Raw genomic sequence first — 12,922 nt, 5'->3', positions numbered from 1 at the left:
TTTTGCATTTCCGAATAATCATAAAGGTGCCTACACTCGACATTTTGCCAATTATGGAAAGAAATTTGGATAGACCCAAATACCGAACCATCGTCTTGATGGTTAAGTAGAAGTTAAGTGATATGAAGTGACACTACTCTAACACAACCCAATTATATGGCACAATGCTCCCTCCTTCATAAAGTTAACATCTTTACAGTTACAGTCATTCATGATGAATTGTCTCCTGATACGGAGGAGCCAAAGAGCCTTGCGGTGATGATTTGTTAGAGCTTTCACCATGAAGAGACATTTAATTGTGAGTGCCTTTTTCCTTCAAAAGTTAATAAGAGTTTGTTGATAAAGTCGTCCCGGGGCGAAGAGATTTTGTTCATACTGTAAAATGAGGGGGTGGTAAAACTTCAAAGAGGCTCATAACGTCACTATCATATTTTCAAAGTCTTAGGGGACCCAGGAACAGTAATACTGGTTGATACATTAAGTCTTGTGATAACAATACCACTGGGACATTGGGTAGAAGGTTGTGATTTTACATTGGATTCAGGGTCAAAGACAAGTTTTTTCTATGAGGGGTGTCTTGTACTGTATTTCATAAATACAGTGCTAGAAAAATGTTCATAATATTAACCAAAGTCTATAGAAATAGAATTTTGACAATTGTTTCTATTGAAATAAAACCTATAGATAATTTTGTCAAAATTCTATTACTCTAGAAAATTTTGTCAACATTTTATTTTTCCAGAAAATTTTGTCAAAATTATATTCCTATTAAAAGTTTTGTCAAAATTTTATTTCTCAAGAAAGGTTTGTCAAAATGTTACTACTATAAGAAACTTTGTCAAAATTTTATTTCTAAAAAAATTTTGTCGAAATTTTATTTCTATAAAAATTTTGTCGAAATTTTATTTCTATACAAAAATTTGTCTAAATTTTATTTTTATTCAAAATATTTTCAAATTTTATTTTTATAGACAATTCAAAATTTTATTTCTATAGAAAATTTTGTCAAAATTTTATGTCTATAGAAAATTATGTCAAGATTTTATTTCTATAGAAAATTTTGTCAAAATTTTATTTCTATAGAAAATTTTGCAAGATATTATTTCTATAGAAAATTGTCTCACAATTTTATATCTATAGAAAATTTTCTAAAATTTTTATTTTATAGAAAATTTTCCCTCGGTTTTGTTTCTATAGAAAATTTTGTCAAAATTTTATTTCTATAGAAAATTTTGTAAAGATTTTTTTTCTATAGAAAATTTTCTCAAATTTTTATTTTATAAAAAAATTTCCCTTGGTTTTGTTTCTCTAGAAAATTTTGTCACAAGTTTATTTCTATAGAAAATTTTGTCAATATTCTATTTATATAGAAAATTTTGTCAAAATTTTATTTCTATAGAATATTTTGTCGAAATTTTATTTCTATACAAAAATTTGTCTAAATTTTATTTTTATTCAAAATTTTGTCACAATTTTATTTCTATAGACAATTTTATCAAAATTTTATTTCTATAGAAAATTTTGTCAACATTTTATTTCTATAAAAAATTTTGTAAAAATTTTATTTCTATAGAAAATTTTGTCAACATTTTATTTGTATAGAAAATTTTGTCAAAATTTTACTTTTATAGAAAATTTTGTCAAAATTTTATTTCTATAGAAAAATTAGGCAAAATTTCATTTCTTTAGAAAATTTTCTCAAATTTTTATTTTATAGAAAATTTTCCCTCGGTGTTGTTTCTATAGAAAATTTTGTCAAAATTTTATTTCTATAGAAAATTTTGTTAACATTTTTATTTCTATAGAAATTTTTGTCAAAATTTTACCTCTGTAGAATATTTCTCAAAAATTTTATTTCTATAGAAAATATTGTCAAATTTTATTTCTATAGAAAATTTTGTCAAAATTTTATTTCTATAGAAAATTTTATTAAGATTTTATTTCTATAGAAAAGTTTGTCAACATTTTATTTCTATCAAAAATTTTCTCAAATTTTTATTTTATAAAAAATTTTTCCCCGGTTTTGTTTCTATAAAAAAATTTTTAAAAATTTTGTTTTTATAGAAAATTTTGTCAAAATTTTATTTCTATAGAAAATTTTGTCATTTGGCATTTTATTTCTATACAAAAATTTGTCTAAATTTTATTTTTATTCAAAATTTTCTCACAATTTTATTTCTATAAACAATTTTATCAAAATTTTATTTCTATAGAAAATTTTGTCAAAATTTTATTTCTATAAAAAATTTTGTCAAAATTTTATTTTTATAGAAAATTTTGTCAACCTTTTATTTCTACAGAAAATTTTGTCAAAATTTTACTTTTATAGAAAATTTTGTCAAAAATTTATTTCTATAGAAAAATTTGGCAAAATTTTTATTTCTATAGAAATTTTTGTTAAAATTTTACCTCTATAGAATATTTGTCAAAAATTTTATTTCTATAGAAAATTTTGTCAAAATTTAATTTCTATAGAAAATTTTGTAAAAATTTTATTTCTATAAAACATTTTGTCGAAATTTTATTTCTATAAAAAAATTTGTCTAAATTTTATTTTTATTCAAAATTATGTCAAATTTTATTTTTATAGAAAATTTTGTCAAAATTTTATTTCTATAGAAATTTTTTTCAAAATTTTTCCTCTATAGAATATTTTGTCAAACATTTTATTTCTATAGAAAATTTGGCAAAATTTCATTTCTATAGAAAATTTTGTAAAAATTTTATTTCTATAGAAAATTTTCGCAATTTTTTATTTTATAAAAAATTTTCCCTCGGTTTTGTTTCTATAGAAAATTTTATTTCTATAGAAAATTTTGTCACAAATTTATTTCTATAGAAAATTTTGTCAAAATTTTATTTCTATAGAAAATTTTGTCAAAATTTTATTTCTATAGAATATTTTGTCAAAATTTTATTTCTATAATTTTTTTTTCGAAATTTTATTTCTATATAAAAATTTGTCTAAATTTTATTTTTATTCTTAATTTTGTCACAATTTTATTTCTATAGTCAATTTTATCAAAATTTTATTTCTATAGAAAATGTTGTCAAAATTTTATTTCTATAAAAAATTTTGTCAAAATTTTATTTCTATAAAAATTTTGTCAACATTTTGTTTGTATAGAAAATTTTGTCAAAATTTTATTTCTATAGAAAAATTTGTCAAATATTTGTCAAAAATTTTATTTCTATAGAAAATTTTGTCAAAATTTAATTTCTATAGAAAATTTTGTAAAATTTTTATTTCTATAAAACATTTTGTCGAAATTTTATTTCTATAAAAAAATTTGTCTAAATTTTATTTTTATTCAAAATTATGTCAAATTTTATTTTTATAGAAAATTTTGTCAAAATTTTATTTCTATAGAAATTTTTTTCAAAATTTTTCCTCTATAGAATATTTTGTCAAACATTTTATTTCTATAGAAAATTTGGCAAAATTTCATTTCTATAGAAAATTTTGTAAAAATTTTATTTCTATAGAAAATTTTCGCAATTTTTTATTTTATAAAAAATTTTCCCTCGGTTTTGTTTCTATAGAAAATTTTATTTCTATAGAAAATTTTGTCACAAATTTATTTCTATAGAAAATTTTGTCAAAATTTTATTTCTATAGAAAATTTTGTCAAAATTTTATTTCTATAGAATATTTTGTCAAAATTTTATTTCTATAATTTTTTTTTTTTCGAAATTTTATTTCTATATAAAAATTTGTCTAAATTTTATTTTTATTCTTAATTTTGTCACAATTTTATTTCTATAGTCAATTTTATCAAAATTTTATTTCTATAGAAAATGTTGTCAAAATTTTATTTCTATAAAAAATTTTGTCAAAATTTTATTTCTATAAAAATTTTGTCAACATTTTGTTTGTATAGAAAATTTTGTCAAAATTTTACTTTTATAGAAAATTTTGTCAAAATTTTATTTCTATAGAAAAATTTGGCAAAATTTTTATTTCTATAGAAATTTTTGTCAAAATTTTACCTCTATAGAATATTTGTCAAAAATTTTATTTCTATAGAAAATTTTGTCAACATTTTATTTCTATAGAAAATTTTGTCAAGATTTTATTTCTATAGAAAATTTTGTCAAAATTTTATTTCTATAGAAAAATTTGGCAAAATTTCATTTGTATAGAAAATTTTCTTAAAATTTTTATTTCTATAGAAATTTTTGTCAAAATTTTACCTCTTTAGAATATTTGTCAAAAATTTTATTTCTATGGAAAATATTGTCAAATTTTATTTCTATAGAAAATTTTGTAAACATTTTATTTCTAAAAAAAAAATTTTAAATATTTTATTTTTATAGAAAATTTTGTCAAAATTTTAATTCTATGGAAAATTTTTTTATAAATAATTTCCATAGAAAATTTTGTCAAAATTTTATTACAATAGAGAATTTTGTCAAAATTTATTTACCATAAAAAAATTTGTCAAAATTTTATTTCTATAGACAATTTTATCAAATTTTTATTTCTATACAAAATTTTGTCAAAATTTTATTTCTGTAAAAAATTTTGTCAAAATTTTATTGCTATAGAAAATTTTGTTCAACATTTTATTTGTGTAGAAAATTTTGTCAAAATTGTATTTCTATAGAAAATTTTGTCAAAATTTTATTTCTATAGACTCCTCTCAAGTGGTTTCACAGCAATGTGAAACACCCTTCGGTGTAAAAAGGAGGTCCATTGTCATTGAGCTTAACATAAGTCTTAGTGATAAGAGAGAAGTTCATCACTGTGGTATCACAATAGACTGAATAGTCTAAGTGAGCCTCAATGACAAGGGACCTTCTTTTTGTAGCCGAATCCGAACGGCGTTCCACATTGCAGTGAAACCACTTAGAGAAGCTTTGAAACACTCAAAAATGTCAGCAGCATTACTGGGGTGGGATAATCCATCGCTGTAAAACTTTTTGGTGTTCGGTCGAAGCAGGAATCGAACCCACGTCTTAGTGTATGAAAGGCGGGCATTCCAACCATTGCACCACGTTGGCTCGACACTATCAATTGTACTCCTTGTGCAAAATTTAAATCTGATCAGGATAAAACTATAGCTTCCGAGGCCGTACGGATTTCTTCCAAAATCAATAAGTTTCTATTCTGATCCACAACACATACTTTTGACAAATTTGAAGTCGATTTGGTTAAAACTGTGACTTAGACTATGAGTTCACAGACAGACGAATGGACGGACAGATGCACAGGCGAATATGGCTAGATTGACTCAAGGACCATCCCTGAAAGACACCATGTCTCTAGCTAGTCTTCTTCTAGGTGTTCTCAATAAAAAAAAATATTTTTTATAACTGATAAAAAAAAATATTAGTTTGGGGATAGATGGCAATCCCCTTCGCTACGTCCCTGAATAACACTGAACTATCCTTAATAAAACAGAGCAATATCATTAAGCTTAGATGCATACATTTCTCTTTGACATTTCTCATGTCCATGATTTAAGTCCTGCCTTATTCGTAGGGACTGAGAAAATCTTCCACTATATATGGTTGATTGTGAATTTCTCTTCAACGACAATAAACCTTTGCCGTCAATCTTTACTACACGCCATAACTGTCCTCGAGTATTTCTTGTAGAGTTGGTATTAAAAATGGAACAACTGTTTGGTATTTGTGGTGATTTTGAGAAATATGTCTCATCATTAAAAATTATCATGACAGCAATATTGATTTGGTTTCTATTTATGAGCTGTCATTAATGGCTACGGAAGATTGACAGATTTCGTGTTATACCTCACAATTTTGGAATTTTCAATGATTTTCCATTTGTTCAATGAAGGACTATGAAGATATTAAGATATATTAGAGACATTTCAACATGGATTTCACGTCGGCTGAGGTATGCTCAGTCGCCTCCATCATCTCCGTAGGGAACCACTAAACCTTTCCTAATAAGAACACAAGTGTTTTATTGCTCTCGGATAAAATATTACTTACAGTGAAACCTCTCAGAAGTGCCCAGCTGGCCACTCTCAATGTGGTAGGCCAGAAGTGGCCTCCTCACATTTGGGAAGTTTCCACTTATGAGATGTTAATTTTAATGTGCCAATATAACAAAAGTCTGAAGACAATTGTCCGTTTTTGAGAAGTGTAAGTGTTTTTGAGAGCATCCAAGTTTTAGAGATTTGATTTATTGACAATCTCTCCAATATGATCAAGATCTAATGGTAGCAGGCATTCAAGATATGGTCTATTTGTAGATGATAAGGAGCTGGTATCTTCACTGAGATGAAGGTGATCGGAAGTTGATGGTGGGAATTCCTATGTTGGTAGAGAATGGGGAGCTGATTAGATGTTTATAGGTTTACAGATGGTTGGAGGTTGATGAAAATAATTCGTTTATGAGGAATTCGGGTAGTAGGTAATCGGTAGGTTATAAGAACTTCGGTTCATCGGTTTGTTGATGAACGGTAGTTTGTGATAAATTCGGTTAGTTGATGAGAACATGGATTTCTTGACGATCGGTGGGAGTCAACGTGATACAATTCTTAAGATTCCCGACTTGCATAGAGGTTATGGGTTCAATCCCAATTTCGACCAAACACCAAAAAGTTTTTCATCGGTTGATTATCCCCTCTCAGTAATGCTGGTGACATTTCTGAGTGTTGCAGAGCTTCTCTAAGTGGTTTTACCGTAATGCTAAAAGCCGTTCAAACTCGTCTATAAAATGGAGGTTCCTTGGACCGGATAGTCTAAGTGAGGCTAAAATAACGGGCCGTAACTATAACTAACCAAACCTTGATGATCGGTAATGGATGAGAAAGTCGGTTCTGTAGATGATACAGAATTCGGTTCATCGATGTTTGGTAGTTGATGAGAAATTCGATTGGTTGAGGATCGATAATGGATGCGATATTCGGTTCGTTGATGTTCGGTAATTGATGAGAAATTCCGTTCGTTGACTATCGGTAGTCTGTGAGAAATTCCACTAATGGGTTGATGATCGGTAATTTATGAGATCTTCGAATCATTGATGATCGAATATTTTTGCATTCGTTGATAGGTAGATGACTGGTCGTTGCTGAGTAGTTCGCTTCGTAGATGATCGGGAACTAGTGTAGTCGTCGATTTGTAGTTGATTGGGAACATGTGTAGTCGTCGGTTTTAAGTGATCGGGAACGCCTAATGAGATCTTCGGTTTTCAGACGGTTGCTACAGTTGATTGTTGTTATTATCTCGGAGATGATTCATAAAGACAGTCGGTCCATAGCACTGGTATCGGTAGTAGTATAGAAGTCGGGTCAGTTTCAGCAGCAGCTTCAAGTCAGTACTCGGTCACGGTCGGTATTAGTATTACTGACGGCTGTTCCACAATCTACTTTATTAGCTAATCTGCGTGAGAAGTTTTATGCTGAAAATCCTAGTGAGGGAACTGCAAGGTCTCATTGAAGAACTATAGTCCCGAGAATCTCAGTGGCAGAACTGTAAAATCGAAGATGTCAGTGGCAGAACTGTAGATCCGAAGAACTAAGTAGTGGAACTGTAGACAGGAATGATCCATTGGTGAAAATGTAAATCCGAAGATCTCTGTGGTTGAACTGTAGGTCTCAGTGAAGAACTATAGTCCCGAGAATCTCCGTGGTAGAACTGCAAAATCGAAGGTGTCAGTGGCAGAACTGTAGATCCGAAGAACTAAGTAGTGGAACTGTAGACAGGAATGATCCATTGGTGAAAATGTAAATCCAAAGATCTCTGTGGTTGAACTGTAGGTCTCAGTGAAGAACTATAGTCCCGAGAATCTCCGTGGTAGAACTGCAAAATCGAAGGTGTCAGTGGCAGAACTGTAGATCCGAAGAACTAAGTAGTGGAACTGTAGACATGAATGACCCATTGGTGAAAATGTAAATCCGAAGATCTCTGTGGTTGAACTGTAGATAAGATAATCTCAGTGGTTGAACTGTAGATAAGAAAATCTCAGTGGTTGCACTGTAGACTCATAAGTCTCAGTGGTTGAACTGTAGGCACGAAATTCGCAGCGGTCGATCTATAGATCAGAAGATCTCGGTGGTTGACTGGTACGCCGAAGGTCTCAGTGGTTGAATTGTAGATCTCAACGTCTCAGTGGTACTACGTATTAGTACGCTTAAAAATTATAACCAAACTAAGAGTAGAACGAAGTGTAATGAGCCAACCATATAACAATGGAACTGCAGGGCCGGAGGTCTCAGTGGAAAATCTGTAGACCCGAGAGTCTTAGTGGTGCACTGCAGGGCCGAAGGTGTAGACTCAGTTGTGGAACTGTAGACAGGAATGACCTATTGGTGGAACTGTAGACCCGTAGGTCTCAGTGAATGAACTGTAAACCCGACGGACGCATTGGTTGAACTGTAAACCCGAATCACGCAGTGGTCGAACTATAGACTAGAGATGTGTACGTGATACGAAATTGTCGTGACTCACGCGTGAGTCGTAAGTCACGCTCATGGCAACGGCGTGAGTGTGCGTGAGCGTGATTAACAAACTAAAATGTTCTTGCGTGAATGTGAGTCACGAAAATAATATCTTCGTGAGTGTGTGTGAGTAAGGAATTACGGTCATGAAAATATTCCCGCTCACCAACATAAAACGCTTAAGAGTTAAATTCATTTACAATTTTAGTGACACCTGGGATGTTAAGAATTTAATAACGCTGTCGATTTTAATAATGCTCATGTTTTCAGACACGTCGCTAAGGTAAATTACCCATAAAACTAGTCGTGAGTCACGACATTTTTCGTGAGTCATGATATTTTTCGTGGGTCACGGTATTTTTAGTAAGTTGCGACATTTTCGTGCGTGAGTACAAATTTTCTTTTCGTGAGCGTGCGTGAGCATGAGTCCTACCACACAATATCATGCGTGAGTGTGCGCGAGTAAGATTTTTTTGGCGTGAGTGTGCGTGAGCGTGCGTGAGCGTGCGTGAGCGTGAGTAAACTATTACTCACGTGTACACCACTACTATAGACCCAATGATCTCAGTGGTAGACCCGAAAGTCGAAGTGGTCGAACTAAAAACGAGTAGATCTCAGTGGTTGAGTAGTAGACCAAAGGTCTCAGTGGTTAAATTGTAGACCTGAAAGTTCCAGTGGTGCTATGTATTACGCGCCCAGGGATAAATTCTTAGTTTGCTTAAAAATTATAAGCGAACTGTAGACCCAAGAGTCTCAGTGGTGGATCTTTAGGCCCCAAGGTGTCAGTGGGAGAACTTAATAGTGAAATTGTAGACAGGAATAGCCCATTAGTGGAACTTCCAGAACTCAAGCGCCGCCGGTGGTAATGGTGTGGACCGCCGTAGCGGCCGATGATCACTTTCCGCTCGTATCCATCTACCATGAGGAGAAATTAAGTGCCGAATATTAACAGGAAAATGTCCTAAAGGAAGTATTTCAGTTTGTGGTGTGGACCGCCGTAACGACCGATGATCGATTCCCGCTCGTATCCATCTTCCATTAGGACAAAATAAATGCCGAATATTAACGGGAAAATGTTCTAAAGGCAGTATTTCGGCCGCAGTCCATGGACATTCCAATAGTAGTCAGCACCAACACACTCAGCATGCGCCAGCTAAGAATGACCTAAAAGGAGAATCCTCGCTTCCGCACAATGGGCATAAAAATCTCCGAATCTCCATTCGTAGGAGTTTTGCGCCTTTACATTTTGGAGAGTAAGATTGACATTTAAATATACCAAAGCGTCGATCATCTCAAGACGGTGCTTCGCCGGGAATGGTCAAAATACCGGAGATCCACTTTCGTGCAGGTTGTGATGTCTATATCGACCGTTGGAAGGTCATAGTTTGTGTCAAATGTAGCCAATTCGAACAAATCCAAAGTGATACGAAAATTTCATGATATTTGCATACATAGAAATAAATAAAAATATAGCGATTTACTTTATTACATTACATAGCAGCCACCCTATATATAATAGATTTATACTCTAACATATGTTCGTAGACGTCTACACGCTCACAAAAAATCGCTTCTGTAACATATACTCCCAAACATATTTTGCTTCAAGCATATACATTTTTGGCTATTGTCCAAACATTTATATGTTTGATCTCTTCCAATATATAATATGTTTGAAAGCATATTGGTCTAAACAATATATGTTTGGGTAGTCAATTTCCAAACATTTTGTATTTTTGCATCCCAATTCAATAATGTTGTCTTCCAAAAAACAATATGTTATTATGTGAACATATAATATATTTGGAAGCATTTTGCACCCAAAAATATTATATGCTTAAAAAATTCTCCCAAACAATATTGTGCTCAAAATTTTATTTATTTATTTATATATTTACAATCATAATGAATTATGAAAATAAACAGGTAATATAGGTGCTAACAACATAGGTTTTCGACCTGAATGCTCAAAATGTTGTTTCTGCCCAATTGTATATTCCCCCACATCTTTCTCACTTCCACGAGATTTTTTAGTTCTTAGCACCTTTTTCTGTAATACAAACATTGTAGAAGAAATTATCCAATTGTATGATTTTTTTATTTTAATTTTACCTTTTGCCGGACGGGGATTCGAACAGCGGACCACACAGTTTGTAAGGATCAAAGAAGTAGCTGATCAATTGCCCAAGGAAAAATAAAATGTTAATTTTGTAATAACAAGCAACAACCACCAACTTAATTCAATATCGCTCCCTGTTAAATAGCGCTCCAAGCTACTAAACACATATATGTTTATAGGCTATTTCTAAATTAATATATGTTTGCATCCAAGCATATTATATTTAAAAACATTTTATGTCCCAAACATAATATGTTCTAACATATTAACATATATGTCCCAAACATGTTATGCTAGTTTATGAACATTATATGCTTGCACTCAAAAATATTGTGTTTAGAAATTTGTTTTCCAAACATATAATGTTTATAGCCAAACATATGAAAAACAGTCTTTTTCATCCGTGTAGTATCATTGGTCTATCACAAATCCATTATTGTATAAGAATGAATCCTATCATATTTAATATTCTATACAAACAAGCTTATTCCTATGATAAATATTTATATACTCAGTTCATACATATATAGTACAGTTCTCCTGTGACATAAATTATTTTGTATTTTTGTAGTTAATATGGAACATTAACTAATGCATAATTCATTGAACATAATGGGTCAATTCAATTGACTTCCTTTCCCTTGGACAACTTTATGATAACAATTTCCTTAATCGTCTCATAGAGAAAACTCAAAAGTCCAAGACACATTGTCCATGCTCGATGGCCAATTGACCTAAAAGACCTACTGTTGTTGAAAGTTTAATAAAGTTTATTTTTCATTTAATTTTCTTTTTGCAGAAATTATTTATATGGTGAAAGGATATCCACATTTCCTACAAACGCCATTTCGACCACAACTGGCTGATATACCACATGACTATAAGGAAATCAATAATGTCATGCAGAAATGTTGGTCCGAAGATCCGACAGAGAGGCCAGATTTTAACTCACTTAAATCGATTATCAGAAATATTAACAAGTAAGTATTGAGAATGATATTAGAGTGACTGTCCAAGGTAAATTTTCAAATTGAAATTGAGAGCAGCAAAGACCTGATTTCGTTCATCGGTAGATTATATTTCATTTTGCGTGATTAGAAGTTTAGCGTCAAAGGACAATGGGTCCTTAGCTTAGGTTAGGTTAGCTTAAGTATATCGGGCTGCCACCGATATTTCTAGCTCACTTAGACTATTCAGTCCATTGTGATACCTCTCTCTGCCCGATTCTATTTTTAGCTCAATAACAGCGGACATACTCGTAATTTTGTAATGCTGAGTCCGAACGGCGTTCCACAACACTTGGAGAAGCTGTGAAACACTCAGAAATGTCACCAGCATTACTGAGAGCGAATAATCCACACAATCCAAAACTTATTGGTGTTATTCGAAACTGGGTTTGAATCCATGACCCTGTGTATGCAAAGCGAACGTGCTAACCATTGCACCACTGTGGCTGCCAAAGTTAGATTAAGATAAGTTGTGGAGGATGACACCAATTCTTGAATCGAATTTATGTCCACTATAGATCACTATAGGTCCATTGTGATTCCTGGCCGTAATTTTTGAATCTTCTTCTTCGTGAGGTAGTCTTCTTTAAAGTTGCCCAAAAACTTACATATTTCCTTCATCTTTAAAGTTGTTAAAATGTCCAACCGATGCCCTGATGAAGGCGAGTATGTTCTTTAAGCTACACTCCCGCAGATCGATGAGAGCCTGAAAGAAAAAGGATCACGGTATCTTGTTTCTTCTAAAGGAAGATACTGGAATAAATACTGGAAACTTGCATAAGAAGTGGTACGAGTCTTCCGTAACTTCCGAGTCCAGTAATCATCTGCAAATGTCAACATCTTTAAGGCCTTGCCATATGTTTTCCAAGTGTGTTATGCCCAGTTATAATGTCGATTAAAGGCCTCAATTCCTATCTGTTCATCGCCAACCTATATTCGCTTGATTTGCTGGCAAATTTCCGGGGAGACCCAACTTCGTCGCCATATTTCATCATATTTGACATGAAACCTGTAAAGATATAAAGACAGCGGAGGTAAAACATTATTCGTTCTGCGAGCGCCCTCCTTAGCCAGTACATCTGCTTAGCTTAGGTATAGTGACAACTCGTTATTTTAAAAGTCCATTGTGGTACCATAGGTGGTGAAATTCTCTCTTTTCAATGAGTGCTGCCTGAACTGTGTTTATAGCCGAATTCAAACGGAGTTTCATCTTTAAGTGAAAACACTTAGAGAAGCTTTGAAACACTCCGAAATGTCACCAGTTTTATTGAGAGGGGATAACATACCGCTGAAAACCATTTTGCTATTCAGTAGAAATTGGCATGCAAGACGGGCATACTAACTACAGTGGCTCCCGTTGTATTGCTAGATTGTTGTGACGA

At 31.5% G+C, this 12,922-nt stretch overlaps 1 protein-coding gene across 3 annotated transcripts in view; it reads left to right on the top strand.

Moving 5' to 3' along the window:
* The window catches only part of LOC142221043 (atrial natriuretic peptide receptor 1), a 472,193-nt gene that overhangs the window by 454,383 nt on the left and 4,888 nt on the right, over positions 1-12,922 (top strand). For all 3 annotated transcript variants that reach the window (XM_075290535.1, XM_075290536.1, XM_075290537.1), the window contains one exon: positions 11,333-11,513. In XM_075290535.1, coding sequence (XP_075146650.1) covers positions 11,333-11,513 — 181 coding nt within the window. The remainder of the gene's footprint in view (positions 1-11,332; positions 11,514-12,922) is intronic.

Source organism: Haematobia irritans, chromosome 1 (assembly GCF_050003625.1).
Source record: "Haematobia irritans isolate KBUSLIRL chromosome 1, ASM5000362v1, whole genome shotgun sequence".
NCBI classification, from domain to species: Eukaryota; Metazoa; Arthropoda; class Insecta; order Diptera; family Muscidae; genus Haematobia; species Haematobia irritans.
Note: the sequence above shows the minus strand (reverse complement) of the source record. Positions and strands in the feature narration are given on the sequence as shown.